At 38.0% G+C, this 23717-nt stretch overlaps 1 protein-coding gene across 1 annotated transcript in view; it reads right to left on the bottom strand.

Moving 5' to 3' along the window:
• Positions 1-262: 262 nt before the first annotated feature.
• GluProRS (Glutamyl-prolyl-tRNA synthetase) overlaps positions 263-23717 on the bottom strand; it is a 102547-nt gene continuing 79092 nt past the window's right edge. The window contains exons 29-37 of the mRNA XM_071593447.1: positions 22581-22733; positions 20365-20482; positions 17185-17324; positions 13024-13150; positions 10895-10962; positions 7046-7219; positions 4312-4475; positions 2396-2539; positions 263-871 (exon numbers count right to left, since the gene is read on the bottom strand). Coding sequence (XP_071449548.1) covers positions 706-871; positions 2396-2539; positions 4312-4475; positions 7046-7219; positions 10895-10962; positions 13024-13150; positions 17185-17324; positions 20365-20482; positions 22581-22733 — 1254 coding nt within the window. The 3' untranslated portion in view covers positions 263-705. The remainder of the gene's footprint in view (positions 872-2395; positions 2540-4311; positions 4476-7045; positions 7220-10894; positions 10963-13023; positions 13151-17184; positions 17325-20364; positions 20483-22580; positions 22734-23717) is intronic.

The following is a 23717-nucleotide window of genomic DNA, read 5'->3' as shown; positions in this document are numbered from 1 at the left end:
CACATCGCACCTCTCCCTCTGCATGCAATCGGTCCATGCCCACCCCCTCCCATGAAGTGGCACGTGTATGGAGTGCTCACAGCCAAATGCACCCGATGACGCTGCACGGCAGTGGAACCATAGATTTGGAATATTTCCACCTAGTTAAGTCTGAAACCACAGTGGTTCATAATCCAAACCAGTCAATACCACAGGGTATGCTTGTCATGATGAGCAATCAACCCGTAATATGCTGTGTTCAACGAAAAGTGAAGAATGCAAATTGATAATGAGCAAGTTTATTCACAGTTGGCAGCATTTATATTTGAATACACTGACAAAGGGTAACTATGAGAACTCAGGCCCAAATGTTGACTTTAAAGTATCAAATAATGCCCTTTACATCCAGACGTTTTTACACAATTACATGCATTGCTGATAGACATTGGATGGAAACAGGGAAAGTAATATGGCCATCTGATTCTGACATGTAAAAATGTATGTTACAATGACTAAATCAATGGAGCCATTGTATTTCTCAAATGGAACCTGAAAGAATGACTTTATTTAATTGTCGCAAAAACTAACAAGATTTGAACAAGCCTCGGCACCATTCAATCCACAATGAAAAAAAACTGAATAAGTACTGTAAATTAGACCTTAAAGAAAAACAGTTGAGCTCTTTTGGCAACTTGGCAAGGAGGGATCGGGAAGGAAATATTCCCTTCAATAACTGCGACCAAACAAGGTGTAGAATTTGGGTGGGAAACGGCAGCTAGGGTTGATGCATTTATCCTCTGGTTTAATGTCGTTGGGTTGGTTGAATGGTATGCAGAGGCTTTTGGCACCCATTGAAGGAGACCCAGGTTCAGCTTCTGCACCACTCTCGTCCCTGTTAATGAAAATAATGCACTCCATTAGCATCAAACAAGAAAATATTGACATCAATGTCATTAACCCTTCAATCACTTTGACGAGAAAAGCATTGCAATGTTGAAATCTCTGTGAAACAGGTTCACAATTTAATTTTGTTGGCTAACAAATGCTACCAAAGATTATCATTTTCCATCATTCATACACTGCATGTAATAGAAAATCACCCAAAAAGATAATTTGCACGTCTGAAATGGCATTCAATGCAGTCCTGATACCCTTGTTAACCCATTGAGTGCCATACATTATTGCTTAATTTCATGAGAAAATTGTCAGGCTATTTTATCGAGAAATGCAAAAATTATAATAAAAAGTCCATAAAACGCTATTATTAACAATTTTCTGAAAATTTAATAAGTTATGGTACACCTATCCTTTTATAAGCATTGTCCTCTGACGCAATCAAAGAAAAAATTTAATGCAGTAAAAGTTAAAGAGTAAAAATGTTACACTGCACTGATGCAGAGAGAGAATAACTTCCTTCGTGTTTACAGCCTACAGGGGGGAATACCCGGAAAGCATACCCATGCCGCACTCAGTATTTCCGGAATAAACAATGTTCCCTTGATTCATAAAGTATGACTCATTGTCGGGGGATAATAAAGTCGTTATATCTCTCCAGATGAGGGACACAATGAAGCTCCACAATTCCTTCGCCGGAACATGGGACGCAAAATGCAGCTCTTTAAATTTCAGCCATACTTGACTACCCGTCATGGGAAAGAGTGGCTTATTGTAAGCTGACAGAAGGTTCCCCACTCTTACCTTTATCATATCCATAAAAGGGTTCACCCTCCGCAAAGGAGTGTCAAATGTATCAAAGATTCCTCCAAGTTTCTGTCACGGGAGCAATGGATCTACTCAGCTGAGAGACATTAATCCTTATGCTCCACACCAAGCATTCATGAAAGCATCTCCCTTATCATGCATTATGTATAATTTTCATGATTATTGCCATAGCATGTAAAATTAAAAGGATCATTTAAAATGAAAGGAAACTATAGCGGATTTGACATGGCAGTGGTATAAAAGTAAGAGTATAAATTCGAAAATTGGATCATTATGAGAAGAAGTTATAAAAAATTATATGACAAGGTACAAAAAAATTAAGCATAAAAATTGGAATCATCAAAACTTTTATGACGTTTATAACCATTGAGAGAAGAGTTTTCTAGACAAAGTTGGCATTTTTGGGATAATTCATCAGCTTTGCTCACAGTGACTTTGGTAATTAAAGGGTTAGATGAAGTGAGGATCAAAAATTGACCAGATACAATAATTATATAAGTGAATGTGCTGGAGCAGCTTGTGTATAGTAGCACCCTCATAGAAACTTGGAAAGCACTAATGCCCAATAAGCAAGGATACACCTACGTGGTGCACCGACTCTCCTCCCGACAAGACCACTTCTATGTAATGCAGAGCATCATACCTAATCACTCATCAAAACATTGCACCATGATACGGACAAATAGGAACTGACCTGGCACTGTTCTGCTTGATAGTGTCCTCACAGTCCATATCGCCACAGAATGGGGACATTATGATGTCCTTGCACTCCAAGTGCTCCACAAATTCCTTCCATTGAGTGCAGACGACAGTGTGCTTGTCCAAATCCTTGGTGGCCCTGCAAGGAGAATCCCAATGAATGTTTACATGAAGTCATGCATGACGAGATGGGGAGGGAGATAGCATCAAGCCTCACAGCATAATCTCAATTACAGACTGCTTTAGTCCTTATATTAGTTTGATGTAAAAATAAATCTGCATTAACCTCTGAATACTAACCATTCTTGCAAATGAGAATACAACATTTCACCAGAGTAAAATTTTGTACTCTCTTTTGAAAAATTACTTATGAAAAATTTCTAACAGTTCATTTGAATTAGTGCTTTTACCAATTCAACTGAACCGTTCAAAATTTCCTGCAGTATTATGGCATGTCATGATGGGAATTGCTTATTTCGTCAAAGTACTGTATTTTTTTATCATTTTGCAAGAAAAAATTGCACAGTAAAATTATCAGTATTTGGCATTTTCATGCAAAAATGTTCATGCATTAACCATTGCAAATGAAAATAGCTCATTATTTAACTAAAGATATACGGCTCATTCAATATCTCCTAAGAAAATCCAATGGATAGCACCTACATAATCAGAAAACGTTTGCTGTTGGTGTGCCATGAAGTTCATCCAACACAACAACATTAAGTATAAAGGAAATAAATACACAGAATAAATTTTATCCAGATATGTCATTTACTTGTAATAATTAAAGCTTGATGATACCTCCTTGTCATTTCAGCTTTCTCAATTCTTGTTACATTTATTGTTACACTCATACAATTTCTATCATTCATTGTCATCACTTTTGTCTTTCTATTATTTATGTTTATTCCATACTCTTCAATTCCTTTCGCAACAAACTTCTTTGAAATGCCAGCAGCACCATGCACCACTCATGCTGCTTATCCTGTGACCCCAAATCCTTATCTCATTTTCTCCCGTTAGGGTGCTCCTAATCATTTCTCTGCATAGATGTTGAATGATATAGGTGAGAGGCAGACACCCTGCCTCATCCTCAACCCATCTCTATCCACTCTGTCAATCTTTTATTATTCTTGCCTTTTGTTTCATCTAGATTTCTTTGATAAATCTTATTCTTTCAATCCACCTTTTTTGTTTGTTTTCACAATTTCCATTAGCTTATCCCATTTGACTAAATCACGTGCCTTTCCCCAGGCAACAACACAAACTTATTCCTTTTCCTCTTTTTCTATACCATTCCACCGTGGTCCTTAAAAGCCCAATGGTGTTTCTGATGACCCTTTATCAACTAAATCCAACTTGCTCTTCCCCTCCATCATAACTAATCTATTTAAAATAATTTAATAGAAACTATAAGTGCAATATACCTTTGACGAATGTGTTATGGTTTTTAATATTTTAATACATATCTCCTTTAAATTATAATATGCAAACCTGATTTTTTGCATTTTCAATTGTAGTGTCAAATCTATTGCTATTTTTTTATTTCTAATTATCATTTTTATGCATGTAAACATAAAAAGTTCTTATTTGACAACTGTAATCCGCACACCTTTGGTAAAAAAATTCATTAACCCTGCATTTAAAGGTACCAGAACAGCTGGATAAGGTGGACTCAACCATATACTTTCCCCTCAATTAGTGCATAATGTATGAAGAGTGTCCAGCTGATATTTTTTAGCCAAGTAATTCTTTCCTTTTTCACATAAAAACTGCTGTCTACCACATGGAGCAAATCATTTCCAACACTCCAATTGGGTTCTCCAAATGCTGAGCACTGAAAGAAGTTAATATTTCCATCACTCTAATACCACTCATTCAAACACATTGAAAAGAAATAAATGTAGGCACCGCTGTAACATTGAAGACTGAATCTCATCAAGCAACTTGAGGATCTGGGTGGACGTCTCACTGCTGCGCTTGATGGTGATCTTGGCCCCTGTATCTCGTCGAACAGCCACCAAGGTGCCAGCGGCCACGTCCCTGGGCCCCACCTCAATACGCAATGGAACACCCTGCAAGGGAAGCAAATGCTATATGTACACAGAACTTCATCTAGCCACCCAAAAAGCAGGAATTTGGAAGGATCTCAAAATGGGCATCAGGGTCAGCAATGACTCCTGGGTCTAATGCGAGATATTTTCCCCTGAGATAGATAGGCCTTCACAGGGACCTCAGTTTTTGAGAAAGGATATTAATTATTTTTGAGAGTTAGGGTTTGGGTCAGTCAGGATGGCTGCCTATAAGTAGGTATCACTTAGCTGTCTCCTGGCCTTTCAGGTAATTTGTGGTACTTTAGAAAGCAATAATGATTGTTGTATCCATGCGTACGAATAAAACTAGAATAATACATTCTACAACCTTTCTTGTTAAGTGAAAAACTTTTTGCATATTAATTAATGTAAACTAAAATAATATAAATTAAGGTATTCCATGCCTAAAATAAATCAATTATGTAAAAGGTTTATTCAAAGAAAATTATGCACACATTGTTTAGGATCGTGGATTTTGTTCACCATTTCTTCTATCGCAGAATGAAGCAACCATGAATACAACCTCAACTTGTAAAAGCAAAAAAGGAATTAAAATAAATTTTTAATTATTTATGAAATGCACCTAATTTCTTTTTATTAGAAAGCTGTCTAGAGAAATTTGTTTTAGCCAAAGCTTCAAATTTTGGTAAAAGTATTATCATTATATAAATTGCTGGTGTAGCCATTACCTTATTAGGGCAATGCCTCGCCTGCATAGTGCGATGCCATAGTTTCCCGTGACCTCCACTCTCACATTTAGCCTACTAATTTGGACTTAACACTCAACTCGGTAAATTACAGCCCACCCGTACATTTATCTGACTTATTAAAATCCACCAAGCCTTCATTCAAATCCTCTGCCATAAACACCAGTGCCCTGCAATAGACCAAATTGTAAAACACAACTTCTTCACTGCTCCCTGCTTCCCTTCTCAATTTACCGATACTTTCCCAACTCACGGTACTCCCATCAAAGACATCCCATATTATATCGTCTATGAACTTAATCGCACACTCTGTCCTCACTTCTATTTACGTTGGGCAGTGCACCACGCCCCTCAACACATGCATCAACAATCACCGCACCTCACTTCGAGCCTTCTTCCACATTAGCCACGCTCTCCAACGCTGCCTTCCTCCACACTGTTTCATTAAATGCGTCTATTATATACAGAAAGCCTCGCACTGAAAACACGCCCCTTAGAACTCAAGACCTTGGAGTCGGATACACATCTGGCTCCTTGGTGCGAGTTCAACAGTGGGTGCACCCTTCTCCTTCCCGTTGACCCCTCCCACTCTCATTCACCCCTCCTCCCAACGCCACCCCCCATCCTATTCATCACACGCATCCTCAGTTGTCTTCCTTCCATTGAGAAAGGTGGTCGGGACACCAGAGAAAAATACACAGGCATGCACGCAGTCAAGCCAAGAGAAGGAATTAGGGAGCTGTAGAATAGGGCACTTGGTTTCATTGACCCCCTGCAGATTTCAGTGTAATTTAATGTAATTCCTTAATAACTCCTGGTTAGAGCATTGGCCCAGTAAGTTGAAAGATCAAGTTCCTGTCAAGGAAATATTTTTACACCTGTGATTGGCTTGATTCTGCCTTCCCCACCTCTCCTGGGTTCCTCCTTTAAATGTCTCCCTATCTCTGTACATATATTTCAATTTACGTATTTTCTTGGTTGATACATTGGCTTTAACTGTATCCTGTAATCTGAAATATTTGATGGTAAAGATGGGGGTTGTTTTAATTCTGTAAATAATATTATTCACAGTTGAAAATTCTTCTCAAAACTACAGTTTCTTTTATATTTTCTAATTTCAAATCTGAATTATATCGTTGAAAAATCGTTTTTAGCCCATCTCTCACCATAACAGCAATATCTCTTGGGTTAGAAAAAATCAAGGATGAGAAAAGTTCAAGGCAGTACACATGCTAAAGCTCTTAAGGAGGCAATTAAAGATATCATCGCTGGAATAACAAGAGATATGCTGAGAAAGGTTTTTGAAAACCTTTTTGCACGACTCTACGAGGTCTGTCCAAAAAGAATAGCAAATTTTGAATTTCCATGGTTTACGCAAAGAAGGAAGACAGCTTAGGTCCAGGCATACTCGACGATGAGATAGGATGGGCATTAGGGATGAAACTAAATAAGGCCGCGGGGGTGGATAACATTCCCGCAGAACTATTGAAATGTTTAGGAAAATGTGGGAGGAAGAGGCTATATGGGCAAAGGTAAAGGCTACATCATGTATACAAGGCTACATATGTATAGGTTAGAGAAGGAAGGAAGGAATTACTTAATGGATGTGACAGGGAATCAGGTAGGATCGTTGAGGAAAGGAAGACAAAATAATGTAGGACTAACAACAATTCACACTAGAAAAAATACACAATGATGTACAATATTTGTCAGGGGCCATCATACATAAGTATTAATGAATTTGATTCTTTGATTGATAAATATTAGTTTAAAGGCCAAAAATCAGAATTGGGATTGAGTACTTATAAAGCTAATAAACATTTTCTGATTAGTATTCCACAATACCTTGAGTTCCCAGTGGTTGAACTTCCACCCTGGAGAGTAATTGATCCTGTAATCTCCCTTGATGCGTATGTCTGCCTTGGCAAGTTCCGCTTCAAGGTCCGAGCAAGATGCCAGCAAGTCCTTCTTCTCCTGATCTCCCATGCTGACAGTTAAGCCACAGGGGATTATTATTGCCTGCAAACAGTTGTAAACGCTCAACAAACATTGGAAGGAGCCTAGTGTTGGAAGAATTTCACGAACTTTACTATATTCTTCCATTTAATTTTTGAGGAAGGCTAATTCCCATACTAAGAAAATGAATTCCAGAAAAGGCATTGTCAGACAAGAATTTCAATTGTTGGCCTCAATCGAGAAAGACCACAGTGGTAATGTGAAAAGGAGTACAGTCAGCCATACTGGCAGCAAACAAAGAGGATTTTCAATTGCATTGACCCACTAATGGCAAATCCCATTGAACTACTGTAAACAGAGAGAGCAAACATGCAACAAATTTTATAGCATAAAAATGTGTAAGTTTTATGAAGTTGACACACTGGCAAATTATGAGTAGGCATGACTTTAACTTGCACATGATAGTATGCTGGACAACTGTAATCCCTCAATGATCTGACCTCTACGGGGCCAGGGGTCGTCTACATTAGAAATAATCTGCACTGCTGATTGTCACCAACTTCAAATGAATCCACGATATGCATTAATGCATTCATGGCTCCTAAGTGTAAAAAGATCCCATTTAAATACGCACATCCATTTTCTCAACAAACTTCACCACAAATTCCAAGAAACTGAGGGAGATGCCACCACAGTAATGTTTAATGGAGTCATCGGCTGTATGTTTATTACAATTCAATGATTTCAGAGCATAAAAATCATTAGCCTTGACGGAGTTTCAAACCCAGATCCTTCAATATCTGGCGGTGTGCTTTAGCTTCCGAGGCATGGAGCGTAAGAGGATGCCTCAGTAGCTTAACTGGCAAAAGCACTCGGCTGGACATCAAGGGATCCCGGTTCAAATTCCACCAAGTTTGATGCTCAAAGTCCCATGTTTTCTTTCCCTGCCACCCTTTCTTGGTACTCTTTTCAAAAGGTCCTCTAACTTTTTCCATCACAAGATTTCTGAGTCATTAGGTAAGTATGAAGAGTCATTAAGTCACATGGCAAAAATTAATCTCTTATGTTAAATTCATACATTGCTGCAATGTGAAACAGGTGCCATTCATACGAACAAATGAATGTAGCAATAGGCTATTTATTTATTTTATTTATTCACTTAATTCGGCAATGTCAAGACTAACAGTCCTTTCTTCCACCTAACCTTTAGACAAGGCATTGAAGACAATTACATACACCCAAGCCCTAGGTTGAGGACGATCCACCAAGGCGGGAATCGAACCCACGACCTCTGGGTTGGCAGGTGAGGATGTTACCCCGCTGCCACCAAGGCTGGCATAGGTTAGCCATATTATTAAATGCACACATAGAATACTGACTGAAATTCTATCATATTTTAAACCTTATTCTTGTAAGTCTGCAATCTAAATAATTTTAGCCAAGAGTAATGTGTCTTGTCATCCCTTAATAAGACACCTTCAGTACACAGCCAGATTCTGTCTGAATTATGAGGCAGTATGGATGAGTGAGGGTTTACTGCATGGTTTTTTAGCAAATGAAGATATGAACGTACAAAATAGTTCCCTAGTCAAACACATTAACAGAATATTAAATAAATTAACTAATACTATTATAATCCCATTTTATGAAATAAATAAAATTCAGCCAATTACATGCTTGCCTTGATACTGTAGCCATACATAATTGCAGTTAATGGCAAAGCAGAACTAATCTTATGAAACTTGCCATTACCTTTTCTATGTTCAAGCACCATACCAATTAAAAAGTCTTTATGAGAGAATCGTCATACCTTTAAGGAGAATTCTATTCTCCTTAAAGATTCCTTGGACATGCTTAAGTCTCATTGAAGTCATTTGTTCTTTCAGAAATTCAAACAGAATGAAACTGATGCTGGCATTGAACATTCGAGGGCAATAGGAAGTTTTCAAAATGAAATAGAAATAAACAACTGCAGTGTCTCCATAGTAAACTAATGCACTTGGTCCAGCGATGTTCCAATGCCTTGATCCCATTTCGAAAATTAGATTCCTTCAGGCCTGCAAAATATCTTTCTATTTTGGCCGTTAGTTCTTTGTTTGAAGACTATCTCCGTCCACCGAGGAAAATTTTGAGCTTGGGGAAGAGATGGAAATCTGATGGAGCCAAATCAGGTGGGTGTGGCAACAGTTTGTACCCAAGTTCACGTATTTTTGTCATGGCAGTGACAATTGCATGTCGGTGTACATGGTCTTGATGAAAGAGGACTTTCTTCCTTGCCAAAACTGGCCTTTTTCAGCGTATCTTTTGCTGAAGTTGGTCGAGGAGGTTAGCGTAGTCAAGCAATTGTTCGATCAGTGTGAAGATAAATTATCAGCAGAATCCCTTTTGCATCTCCAAAAACTTAAGCCATCACCTTTCCAGCCGACCAAATTGCCTTTGCTTTCTTACCTGGTAGTGATTCAACATTTTTCCACCACTTTGCCTGCTGTTTTGTCTTTAGGGTATACTAGTGGACCTAAGTTTCATCTGTGGTCACAATCCGGCACAGAAAACCTGGTTGGTTGCTGTTAAAACCAGTCAACCATTTTTCAGAAATTTCCATTCAGATGTGTTTGTGATCCTGCATCAAGAGTCTAGACACCCATCTAGCAGATAAATCTAGGTCTACTGTCAAGTCCACCGTTCAAATGTGATATGCCCAATCAGATGACATCCTTCGGCTTGAGTAATTTATTGCCATTTCAGTCAGCAATCCTCCATGACCATTTTATGCACTTTTGCAATATTCCATGGGGTAGCGGCGGCACGTTTTGGCCGACCACTATGCGGATCACCATCTAAGCTGTCCCACGGGGTGAGACCAATGCAGCACAATGCCCACCTCCACACAAGCAATAATTTTATTGGTTGCCCGTCAAGGCAAGAGACGTTGGGTCAGGTCATTCAATGAACAGCAGCCTGATATAACAGTCTGTGTTTAGGATCCAGTTAACTGGGTTGTCATATTGCCGGGAAAGAAGATAAGTTGGGAAGTGATGAGATTTTTTTGTACATAGCTGTACTTAGGCCAAATGTCTAATAAATTATTTAACCATTCTATTGTTTTAAGGTAACTTTACGAGATTCAATAATAAATAATCTAACTGTGAACTCGGGAATAGAGGGGGGATGTGAATTCAGACAAAATTCTATGTCCTGGGATAACCTTCATCACTTCTGTCCACAACAGAGCTCCTTCCACGATGATGCTCCAAGGAAGCCATGAACACCCGAGTGCCTGGAGTCACGTAATTGCTCCAGAAGAGTTCATTCCCATGCAAACAACCACTGCATCTGTCTGTGAGACTGAGGAGTGTATTGGGTATGTGTGCTGATCCCTGGTAAGGATCAATGCCCCATGAATCACCATGTACCTAAAAAATGAGAAATTGTTACGCATGCCAGCCTTAAGTTTGTGTATTTCTGATGGCGAGAACCGTGGTGGCATGAGACAAAACTCTACAAAACTTACATTGATAAGGCCGTAGATATATAGATTTCATTCAAGCACACATGGTGCTTCAAGTTGCTATGGCCTTTAGAATCATATTTATCACAAGAGACAACTCTGAAAATCATTTTCTTAATTTTATATTAAGACATACCCTTTAGGGGGGGAAAACATACATGACTAACAACCAGATGAATATGACAAGGGTGTCTGAAAGAAATGAAAGAACCCTTGGAAGCAAAACTGACCTGTATAGCGGCCACTTTGGGTGGGAGCACTAATCCTTGATTGTCGGCATGGACCATTATCATCACACCTGTTGGATGAATGATTGCAGAAAACTCAGAATTAACACTCAAACACATTTTCAAACTTTGGCAAGTAATGTGATACCAAATGATACTATGTCTTAGCAATTATGTCAAACTCCTGACACCAATTAAAAGATTAGCATTTTGGGTTGGATTTCAGTGGCACCCACCATGATTCAAGAGATGGGCGTGGCTGGCATGCAAATTAACTATTGAACAAAACATTACAAAACCAGCATTTTGGATAATAATTGGATACAATATGTCATTAAATAGAGAGAGAGCTTTTAAATAGTATAATATAAAAATGTACACTTAATCTGTCAACATAATTTATATGGATTTGCAAATCTGGGTTATTCCCAATGAATCTATTTTCAAACGACTCTTGATTGATGGCTAATTAACAAATCAGATCAGTCAACATCATTCATCATGGATATTCTCATCGACTAATAATGAACTAAGCATCAAGGTATATAAAAATGGTACAATACTACACTTCAGCCTACACATTTTTCAAATTAATGCTCAATGGAAAATAAGAGGCATTTTGTTGGTAATGGTTACTGGACAGCATTCATCTTAACTGTATAGTGAGTACAGCATCATATACTAAAATCTGATATCAATATAATGTCCTAATTCATTCAATTAATAGCAATAACATTTCATTCTCCAAAGACTAATGTGTACTGGTAGAGATGGAGTGTGTTCAATGTGTGGAACTATCACAGACAGGCTAGCCAGCACAAAATACAGAAGGAGAATACATCAAATGTGTACTGTAAACAATCATCCAATGAATAATCCATTTTAGAGAGAGAAGAAGCAGCTTTGCTCATGCCTTGAATGAATCATACTCCTTGCATCTCTTCCTTGGTGCATGGGTAATTATTAATGTGCAGACTCTTAAACTCTTTTGGTGCAGTTGCTTCATGCTATAAGTCAAGCCACACTTTTCTCAAATCTGAAGATTTGGATCATCACTGGAGCTGACCCTCACAGTGTGATGCAGAGCATGATATAAAATGGCATGAAATTGACCATAACACAGGATTAATAGGATCTTACTAATGACAGTAAATTTAAGAAAATGCATCAAGAAGCAAGAGTTCTTCAAAGTGTTGGCGAGTTTCAGAATGTGCTCATCCACGGACTGAATTTCTTCAAGCCATTTCCACAGATAAAGACCATTCTAGCGCACTTGGTAACACCTTCCCTTGACCATCGCTATGCTTTCAGGCTTCAACACTCACCTATTCCTGCACTTTTCACTGAATGGCCCTCAAGAAATAAATATACTATTAATATTATTAATAATGTAATAACAGTTTATTATACCTCTATGCCACTAGTACTTTCCACCCATTCCTTTGCTAATCCTTCACATCATAGAAGTTTGCTGTATCGTGTAATTCTTACGTGCGCAAATGAGGTATATTTTCTATTGTAACATATATATACAAAATCACTACAAAAATTGTTTGGACAAACTAAGTAGCATAATATATGGGGAAGGCCGAAAGAAGTCCAACCAGGCACCGCACATCCATTCCTAGGGCAGCCACACACTGCAGCAGAGGAAAATGCAGAGGCTGGCGCTCCATGCTCCCAATTACACTGCTGCTTTTTGTTTCAACATTAATAAATGTCACCAGATTTGCACGAGAGAAGGATTAACTAATTTGATATTCCAGAACCAGAGGCATATGACATTCCTGACTCATAAATTAACAAGAATTTAAACTGAGCAAAAAGAGGCAGGAAAATTGACTTCAGGCAAATAAAAATTTGCCTTTTCCAGCATCTTCCACGTGAAAATATAAATCTGTGTCAGTCTGCAAATATTATTTTGAATCATTTCATGCTTAAACAGTAAACTAAGAAAACAGAAGGGAAATATTTGTGAAATATTGAATGAAAAAGTAACGTCAGATTATGACTGACAAATCATGCTGACCAGTGACCATATCCAATGAGGTCTGCCATAGGAGTGTGGAATGGTGGCCAATGGCAGAACGCACACAATGTTATCAAATTAATCATATTGAAGGCCCACTTACCGATGGTTCTGGTGGTGATTCCCCATGAATTCTGATAGACATATTTCTTCTCCTGAGTCACAGGATCATCGTAAATAATTTCAAACATTTTGGAGAAGTTCTGGCCCAAATGATGTGAAGTTGCCCCCTGAAATCAAACGGCCTCATTAAAAAACTCATCAGGCTGAATTACACCATGCCAACCATCCACCATTAGCTAACTTATGATAAAAATAGTAAATTTTTGGCTATTTAACAACTAGGGTAGTTCAATTGATCATAAATTTTCTAAGACACTGCCTGAGGCATTACTTGGTCTTACAAGGACTTGGTTTTACTAGGTTTTCATGAAGAAAGATATAACTTGACAGGTAATGATGCTGTATTATGGCATAATTACTGTCTTGAAAAATAAAAATTCTAGGGGAATATGCTAAGTTAATCTTCCCTTGTTTATGTCCAGCCGAAAGTTTTTATTCGCACAATATATTGTGGAAAAAATTGATATACTACTATAATGATGGCATAATTTGTTAGGCAAAGATGATACAAGCTTCAATGACTTGACTCCAGTGTTGGGTCAGCAGGAGCTGTTGCAAATTTAAACATGTACAGTTTGCCCGCACCAATGACAGAGGCAACACGTGATGAGCACTAGGCTACATTGAAAATGTTGCTTTTGCTCTGTAATGCTACAGGAGGCTTACAGAGTCTGTTCTCCCCTATAGCTCAGCTAAAAGATGGCTTGACAATGGGAGACAATTAATTTGGATGGAAGGTGGACCTGGAGTTTCCGTGACTGCTCTTGCAGAAGTGACTACTTCAGTGCAGCCAATAGATCAAAGGAGTTGATCAAAGCATGAAAAATCTACATCAATGAAAATACTATTTCAGCTAATGTAGGAATATAGTGATAACCTACAATTATTTTAGAATTGCAGGTAAAAAAAATGCCTGAAATTAAGCCCTCCTAGAAATCTATGAAAAATTTCACCTAAAAAAATCATATCCATACTAAAAAGAAAGACTCGTACTTTTCCACAGATTTAGACAAAATCTGTGGAAAAGTACGAGTCTTTCTTTTTAGTAAGGATATTAAATACTTCCACGAAGTGAAACCTGAAACAATAGAATATATAAAAAAATCATGGCCAAAAGTTATACCAGGCAACAATAAAGAATTTCTTATTTTTGAGTAATTGAATGAAATGTTGCCTGAAGTGGTGCAGAATTTACACAGGTCAAGAGGAAACTTCCATCCTACATGGATCAGCAGTCTGACAGCAACATATTTCATTGAAACTTATGAAAGAAATACCCTAAGAAATAACAATTATTTGTAAGACTGATTAAGGAAAAGATTAAGTTTCTTTGCTTTCATAGCTTAATTGAAATAAAACTAGGTTTCAACCTTTCCCTGCTACATTTTTTCCTATGGTGCGTAAATACTCTTGTAATCAAAGCTTTCAGAGCTTATTGTTCATTATAATGTGTTTCAATAGTCAATAGGCTTTACTATTCTCATCAATCAATTCATGCATCACAGCATGCATAGGGTTAGGTTCTACCTTGCATCCACACCATTTGCATCCAGAGCTGGTTTTTAAATCGCCAAGTTCCCATAAGTGCACACTCACTCCAATCCAATAGCGTGCATAGGTAAATCTGTTCCCTGCCGTGTAGACAGCAAGGTCATGCCTTTTTGTGCTTTGTTATCCGTGCAACATTTGATACATGCTCCGCAGCCTGACAAAGGTTTTGTGGGCTTCCCTTTCCCCTATGGTGAGTACCACACCAATGACTCTCACAACGTAAATATATCAAGATCTTTCCGCCATCACCGCAATCTTTGTTGATCAAATAACCTTCTGTCCACCTCCAAAGAGGAGATTGCTCCTAAAACAGGGATTACGGATCATTCATGTTTTCACGTTTTGTTTTTGTTACTGTTATTTCTTGTTTCTCCGACAATTGCAGAATAAAACCCATTGAAACTGAAAAACTGAGCTGATGCATGTTCATCTCCCAGAAGAAAGTCTACCTGCCAGAATGATCACCAGATGGGTGATACTCGCACCGAGTAGACTGCAGCACTTGGTCATGAATTATAATGAAAAATTACCATTCAAAAAGGCCTTCAAATAATATTGCTGTAATGAAATTCCTAAAGCTTTCATGAGGGATTTGGATACACTGGGCTTCCATCGCCAATCAAAATTATTTCTCTTCCATCCTGGATGATGGAGAGTTTATTATATTTTTAGGAATTTATATTAAGTTTACTTATTATTTTAGGAACCTCATAGAACAAGCGTAATTTGTTCCGGAATATTTCTTGTAAAGAAAAACACTCATTGAGCAAAACAAAATTTATCATGTAAAATACAATAATGGGTTTTATGCCAAACACTGTTTATTTATTTTTATACTATCGTGGCTTTCTTCTCATGGATCTTTCTTCAGGGGGCATTTTTAAAACTATGCATTACATATTACTAAACTTTGCCTAGAAAAAATCATAAATAATATATCTGAATACAAGTTTGGAAAAATGTCTGATCACTGGCGACACTATGATGCTAGTGGAACAAGTACTCAAGACATACTGGAGCATCAGCTGTGCAAAAATGCTCGCCATTCCCCTCTCCTTATCACTTGCCACGCCAAACGTTGTCAAGAAAGTAAATTTAAAAAAATAATTTTTGCTTTTAGCACGAATTACTCGTTGAGCAAGATGCTTGTTAAGCAAGGTACCACTATACCTACTCTGTAATTCATTTTCCATGCATACATCCTCTGATTACCTACAGTATATGCTGGGGCTCACTTGGGACAATATCCTAACGTAGATAAAAAATCTCAGCATAATTCTGCAGTTGAATTTAACTCATCCTTGTGAGAATAAGTGTCATCTATCGATTTAAAGTTTGAAAATTTGACCATTTTTGTCTTTTCACTTTTATATCAGTGCCTATCATCTATCAAAATTGTGGACACTTCAAAGAACTTTGAAAATGTACTAACTGAAAATGAAATATGCAAGTATTAAATTCTCACAATTTGCATAAGAGCAGTGGGTGATTTTAAGTCAGCATCCAATTGCTATCTCCGTATTTCCCAATTTTTTTTACAGAGAATGTAATGCAAGCAAATATTACATTCTCATGCTAGAAATTTATTTGCGCTCCCAAATCAAAGCTCTTCTTCGACTGAAACTAATTGCAACCTTTTGCCTGAACTCCCTAAAGGGTTCCAAATGGTAACACCATTACAGACAATTTACTTCCATTGTAAACTTTGACTAAAAAAATGCTATGCACCATTAGATAGGCATTTATCCTGAATAAGGCTCTCATTTGATTCCCTTTTACTCAGATATATTCCGCAGCGTCCTTGATGAAGTTATCTTGAGACAGCTGGACATTGAAAATCCCTCATTACTTTCAACTTCTGCTTCATGATCATATATTCCCAATGCGAGAAGAGAAAGTACTTAATTTAAAATAAATACTATTTTAGTGATTAAATAACTGAAACAAATAAGCATCTGTCTTATTCAAATAAATGCTTTTGTGACTTATTTGAGAGCAAATATTAAGATTCCAAAAATATTAAGTTACCACAAACCTGTTTCTGTATCAGAATATTGGAGTACTCTTTCAAGGAAGTTTTTTCCACAGGCATTAATTAGTAATATTATTTCATTCCTAAGCAAATACTAGCACACAAACAATATGCTATTCCTCTAATGATAAGGTTTACTAGCTGGTCAATTTCAGCCCATGAATTTCCTCATGAGGCCATGGCTTGATACAGAAAAACCATATCATTCATTATCATGGAACCAAAAATCAAAAGGTGTCATGCCTTTTGCTGATGTCTTCGGAATAAAGGTGGTTGTATTTGGCGCATAGTGTTGCACATAAACAATTTTTTTTTACCAGGCGGCTTATGAGATTGTTTTCATCCTTCCTACACTGGATGGTGCGCTCGAGTTGAGTTTTAAATTGCTAGCACTGCACAGGCTTGGCCCAGAGTCGCAAACTCTTCCCTCTTTAACCAAATACCACACCACCATTAAGTCACCATGCCATTTGAAACAGAGTGTGTGCTACTGTTGTTTTAAAATCACTTCAAATAGAAGTCGTCTAAAATACCTATTGTGGACACCTATGTACATACCTGAATGGCTCTTCCACTAATGGAGACATAAGCTTCAACAGTGGTTGTGAAATCACCACCCGCAAATTTCTCCTTCTCTGTCTTCCTGCCCTTGATGACAGGGATCGCAAGAAGTTCAGTGTACACTCTGGCATACAAATCTGTAAGCAACAACGTTAGCTATAGTTGGAATAATATATGTATCAATTTTCATATGGATCTCAAACATTTGTCCCTAATAACAAAAAGGCCAACATATACAATGCAGGTATACATGGAATATGCCAGGTGACTCAGAAAGGTAACAGCTAGATTACATCCTGGTTAGACACAGGTTTAGGAACAGTGTGATAAATTCACATAGCTTCCCGGGAGCGGATGCGGACTCTGACCACAATTTAGTTGTTATGAAATGTAGAGTCCGTTTCAAAAAGATAAGGCAGGGGCGCCGAGTTAAGAAATGGAATGTAGAAGCATTAAATGGGTTGAAAAGGAAGGAATACAAACAGGCGGCAGAGAAAATCATGGAGGATGGTAAAGGGCTTAGTACTATCGAAGAAAAATGGGAAATGATCAAGAAAGGGTTGTCTAAAGCCGCAAAAGACACTATTGGAACCATTAACGCTAAAAGGACTAGGAAACCATGGATCACGGATTAAATGATTACAAAGATGGATGAGTGGCAAAAATGGAAGAATGTAAATACAGAATTAGGCAACATGAAGTACAAAGAATTAAACAATATATTGAGACAGGCAACAAATAAAGCAAAAGAAGCATGGTGGAAGACGCAGTGCAAGGATATGGAAAGTCTGCAGAGGAAGGGTGAAATCCGTGCGCTGTACAGTAAAGTTAAACGTTATCGAGAAGTAAGAAAGGAAGAGCTATGCTAACAGTTAGAGATAAGGCGGGTAAGGTAATAGTTGACGCAGAAAAGATCCAAGAGATATGGAAAGAATACGGAGAAGCACTGTATTAAAAAAGAAATTAGGCCTACAAGATTAGACATTGAAAATGACCATGATGTAAATGAAGATAGCTTAGGTCCAGGCATACTAGACAATGAGATAGAAAGGGCATTAAGGGAGATGAAACTAAATAAGGCCGTAGGGGTGGATAACATTCCCACGGAACTATTGAAATGTTTAGGAAAATGTGGGAGGAAGAGGCTATATGGGCTGATCCGTAGTATCTATGAGGAAGGAATCTGGCCGGAAGACTTTGTGAGATCAGTTTTAGTTCCTATTCCAAAAAAGGTAAAGGCTACATCATGTGAGGACTATAGGACAATTAGTTTGATATCCCACGCAGCTAAAGTTGTTCTCAGGATCATAAACAAAAGGATAGAGAGTAGGGCAAATGATTACTTAGGGGATGATCAGTTTGGGTTTAGGAAGGGGAGAGGTACGCACGATGCCATTGCAGTAATGAGATTATTAATCGAGAGGAATATAGAACACAACCAGGAGGTATTTGCCTGTTTCGTAGATTTCCAAAAAGCGTTTGATAGAGTGAATTGGGAAAAACTAATGAGTATATTGCAGAAAATAGGAGTAGATTGGAGGGAAAGGAGGCTAATCCACAACCTGTACATGTCTCAGACTGCTCAGGTGCGAGTGGGGAACGGGGAGTCCAGTTGGGCAGTGTTAGGAAGAGATGTAAGGCAGGGTTGCCCATTATCACCGTTGCTGTTCAACCTGTATGCAGAGGAAATGATTAAAGAGGCATGGGAAGAAAAGGAGGTAGGAATGAAGGTGGGTGGGGAATTCGTAAAATCAGTTAGGTTTGCTGATGACCAAGCTTTAGTTTGTCAGTCAGCCACGGGGTGCAAGCACTGCTGAGTGAATTGGATATTCAGTGCCACAGGTATGGGATGAGAATCAATATTAATAAAACAAAGGTTATGCGATTTTCTAGAAAGAAAAAGGCTAAGCTAAACATTAAAGTAGGAGGGCAAAAACTAGAGCAGGTAGAACAGTTTACGTATCTCGGAAGTGTTTTGGACCAACACGGTCAAAGTAGTAGGGACGTAAGGATAAGAATTGCGCTAGGCAAAGAGGCTTTCACAAGGAGGAGGGAGTTGATGACGGGGACGTTGAGTAAGGATGTTAAGAAAAGACTCGTTAAGACTTTGATATGGAACGTAGCTATGTGCGGCGTGGAAACGTGGTCATTGAAGCAGGAGGATAGACGTAGATTGGAAGCTTTTGAAATATGGGTGTGGAGAAGAATGGAGAAGGTGAAATGGACAAAGAAGAAAACAAGTGAGGAAGTTCTCGGTATGGTGTGCGAAGAGCGGGGTTTGTTGGGAGAATTCCTGAGGAGGCAGGAAAAGTGGATGAAGGGTGTACTGACCAGTAGTGGAATTTTGAATACTGTGATTGAGGGGAGAATGTTGGGTAAACAAGGAAAGGGAAGGAACAGGATAGGGATGTTGGACAGGATGAAGGGAGGAAGAAAGTACTCAGAGATGAAGAGGGACCTGATGTAGAGTGGGATGTTGTGTTTTGCTAGGGGCCACAAATTGTTGAATTAGTAATTTTGTCCATCCAAAAACCTACCTTAACCAGTAGATTACCTAATAATAATAATAATAATTATACAATATTGGAGGAAGACCGACAAATTTAATCAAACCGACCATTTTAAATCACATAAAATTCACATTTTAAGATGCTCACAGAGATTAAAACTTCACATTTTCAAATCCAATTGAATTTTAATTCTATTTTACCATTGGACTTAAAAATAACCAATGGACCCCTGAAATTAAAATAAGCCTATGACATTAGAATAATACATTTCGAATTCAATTAAGATCCAACCCAACGACTTGATGCACGCTACCCATCCAATTTCTAAAAGCCCCTTAAATATATAAATATAACATACTTCAAACCACTAAGTTTTATCTGCAAGGAGCTTTGAACCTTGAAATATATAGAGGTACAATACAGATCTTTAAAATATTCCTTCCACAGTTTTCTCCAAAGAATTCAAGTCTATACTAGTTACACCACAGCAGTAACATGGTTGCATTTTCATTACACCAAAACATGGCAAAATTTCAAATAGAAAAATTTACTATCAGTCTGACCATGACAATCCAGTATTTTAAAAGAGCCTATCGCAGTGTTTCAACTGGAAACAAGCAAGGGTATATGGCCGGGTAAAAAACTATTCTACATGAGAACTAATTACCAAGAATAGCATACACTTCTTCTTGTGCTTCATTTTGCTCAGCAAAGGCCGTGTGTCCCTCTTGCCAGAGAAACTCCCTTGTGCGCAGGAATGGCTGCGGGTGCTTGAATTCCCAACGCTGCAATCAAACAATCAAAGTACACTTTGTTCGAGTTATCAAAGTGGCCAATTAAACGTTTCCGATTCCAATTTTTTGCAAGGATAAAAATTCATTTTCCAGGTTATGCACAAACATTTTTACTCCCTTCATCCCTGACGTAATCCAATTGACACTGCCATAAATTTACAAGGACAAGTATTTCAGCATTTCCCCCTTAATATGAGAGATATTCATGGATGGATAATCATTTACTAGAAATAGTTCTAACACTTTTCATTGAGGCTTACTTTCCAGAAGCGTACTTGCCCCATGCCAGACATGACCAAAAGTTGAGGGCATTGTGTTTCCGTAACCTTTATCTTTTCCCATTTTAAATTGATATTACTAATAATAAATTAATCTAGGTTCAATGTTAATTACTTAGTTTTAGACCATCACAATTTTTAATTAAATTTCAAAGTACGGTAATCTTTGAAATTGAAGCTAGAAATTATCCCCAAAATTTTCGCAAACTTCAAATGCAGACAATTTGTCCACATCATCTTTCCAAAACACTTGTCCTTCACTGGGTTAAAAAGAACGCGTTCCCTACTCGTGATGAGGGTGAAATGTTTAAATTCGGCACCATTCAAGGTGAAAAAGCCCCTACAAGAGCTGCAAGGAAAATATAAAAATCCAGTAAAAAGTTGACTCTCGTGGTGGCATCTGAATTGATCAAGCTGAACATCTAAGATTGCAGGCCTCTTAACTGAATAGAACAGTGAAAAATCATGATTCCACACTGAAGCGTGCAAACCAGGGCAAACATTTGTGGGAAAAGAAAAATTTGTCAGAAATTCCAAGAATGAAGAATTACTGAAAGAGTGAGAAGTTTTTAAGGGCTAGATCGCCAAATATTGACATAAATGGCATGACATCAACGTAAGAGAGAAAGCATTGCACATTGCCACAAGATTGAGAATTAGAGATTTCACCTTGTGTCATGGTTGGCTGGAGAGGTTTAAAAATAGGCACAGTTTGGTACACAAGGCTGTGCGTGATGAAAGTAGAATTTTTTATGTCAAAACTGCAACTCGCTGGAAGGTGTCAGAATGGAAGAAACTTCTTCAAGGCTTAGAGCCCAACTAGTGACCAGACCAGTCGGCCTGGTACCCAAATGCCGGAGACCAGAATTTTGTTACAGAAACACAAAAAAATTGGCCAATAAAGCACACACTCTTAACAGACCTTTGTTCAGCCACACAATAAATAACCTTAAATGTAGGCAAATGTTGAATGAAAGAACATGAAATCAGGCTCCCAGTGTCATGAGATTTGATGGAGGGAGTGGTAGTTTAAAATGTTTGCTCTGCCAAACAACAGGGCTTACTTCAGCCGAGTATTGCCACCCCTGCACATTAGCAGAGGGCTCACAGACGATTTGAGTGACCCCAGTCATGGAATTCTTTCGCCCAAAAACTATCACAGTAATTTATAATTTTCCTTTTGGATGTGTGGTGCTAATTTATTACGACCATTGAAGACTTTCTTTAAATTAGTTATTTTACGAGGCCGTAGAGCTCAACATTTCTAGGAAAATAACATTAAGAGTTTCAAATCTAGGATTACTTCTCTCAGTAAGCCTCAGCAACATGTCTGCTGGAAAAGAGATAGTATTACAACATGTTGAATTGCGAGGCCCACAACGCAACGAGTGAAAGCCACACCATGGAGCAGCACACAATATCCCAGCCCTAAGCATAAGCCAGGACTCATCCCTTTAGGACTAAAAGTCCAGAGTGGTGTGACTATTACTAGTTCAAACACTATTATGTGCTGGTATGCCATTATGCACGCACAGCCATAGGCAATGCATTGCCGCTGGTTAGGAAATGATACAATACAAGCGATTGCAAAGATTAACCTAAAAATCATGATAAAATAAGTAATATAATGATACCATGGAAATGTCAAGCTCTCTTTTTATCATGCTTCACCAGATTCCACCCATGAAAAACCACAAAATCCCTTTGCTGAAGATAGGATCAAGACGGGACCCTAAGTTCAAACTGGGGCTAATGACCCACATCATGTCACATGCACATGAAATAATTTCCAAAGGCACCCTTATACTCACAACGACATTATTCCATTGATTAAGCCTGATGGGGAGGTCTCTGTACGACTGGATCCATTTGGCATAGGCAGGGTACATTACAGTCTCACTTGTGGGACGAATTGCTACTGGCTCTGCCATGTCCGAGTCTCCAGATTTTGTGACCCATGCAACCTTGAGGAAGAAATAGAGAAAGAGAGTGGGAACACTTAAATTCTTTAGAAAAATTCTGCAATTTATTATAAACAAAAATGTACTATTTGATACCAATAAGAAAACTTTTAAGTGAAGAAGTAGTGGCAAAATTAAAACAGCATCAATTTTCATGAATCATCTGCAACGATTTGCCTGAATTTAAGATAACAGTTGCATAAAAAATACTTCCTTGCAACAGACAATCATACTGAACTTTCAGAAAACAATGGACACATCAAAGACACAAGTTATCTAAAATTAATCTTTAATTGATCCTCAGTAAAAGCTTAGACATAACACAGCTCATCGGCAAACAACATACAGATACCAAAATAAAAAAGTTTCCCAATAATACAAAACATATATTTATAAGTACAAAGAGTATAATGCGATAGGAAAATACAACCATAGGTCTGGTTTGGCAAAATGGTCTTTTAAAATCTCGCAAATTTCTCTCCAGGGGAAGGATCTCAATATTTTAAAGATTTGTTTGTAGGAGAAGATGAATTTTATCCTGCTTGACAATGGAGACATGAGGCAAATAATTGAACACTTTCAATCGAGGACAAAATAAATATTTTAGAACAGGTCGATTCTCTTGATGGAACCCCCTATTGATCAGGCAAAACATCTGACCTCTGCTGGCCTCTAATTGAATACTACAGAGAAATATCATGATTCGATACTGACACATGTAAACCAGTGTTTTTGTCATTTGTCCAAAAAGAGAAAATGCCATGAGTTCCAACCATGAAAATTTAGAACAATTACGGCAAAGTGGTTTTTGAGGGCTAGATCTCCAAATATCCTCATGAATGTGGTCATCATAGGAGAAAAAAAGCATTGCACATTGCCAAAAGATTGGGAATCAAAGACTTCACAGCTCCCAATGGTTGTTTGGATAGGTTTAAAAATAGGCACAACTTTGTACCAGAGCGGGATGAAAGGAGAAGTGTTGACGTG

This window comes from Hetaerina americana, unplaced genomic scaffold, assembly GCF_022747635.1.
Source record: "Hetaerina americana unplaced genomic scaffold, ioHetAmer1.1.p SCAF_6, whole genome shotgun sequence".
Lineage (NCBI taxonomy): Eukaryota > Metazoa > Arthropoda > Insecta > Odonata > Calopterygidae > Hetaerina > Hetaerina americana.
Note: the sequence above shows the minus strand (reverse complement) of the source record. Positions and strands in the feature narration are given on the sequence as shown.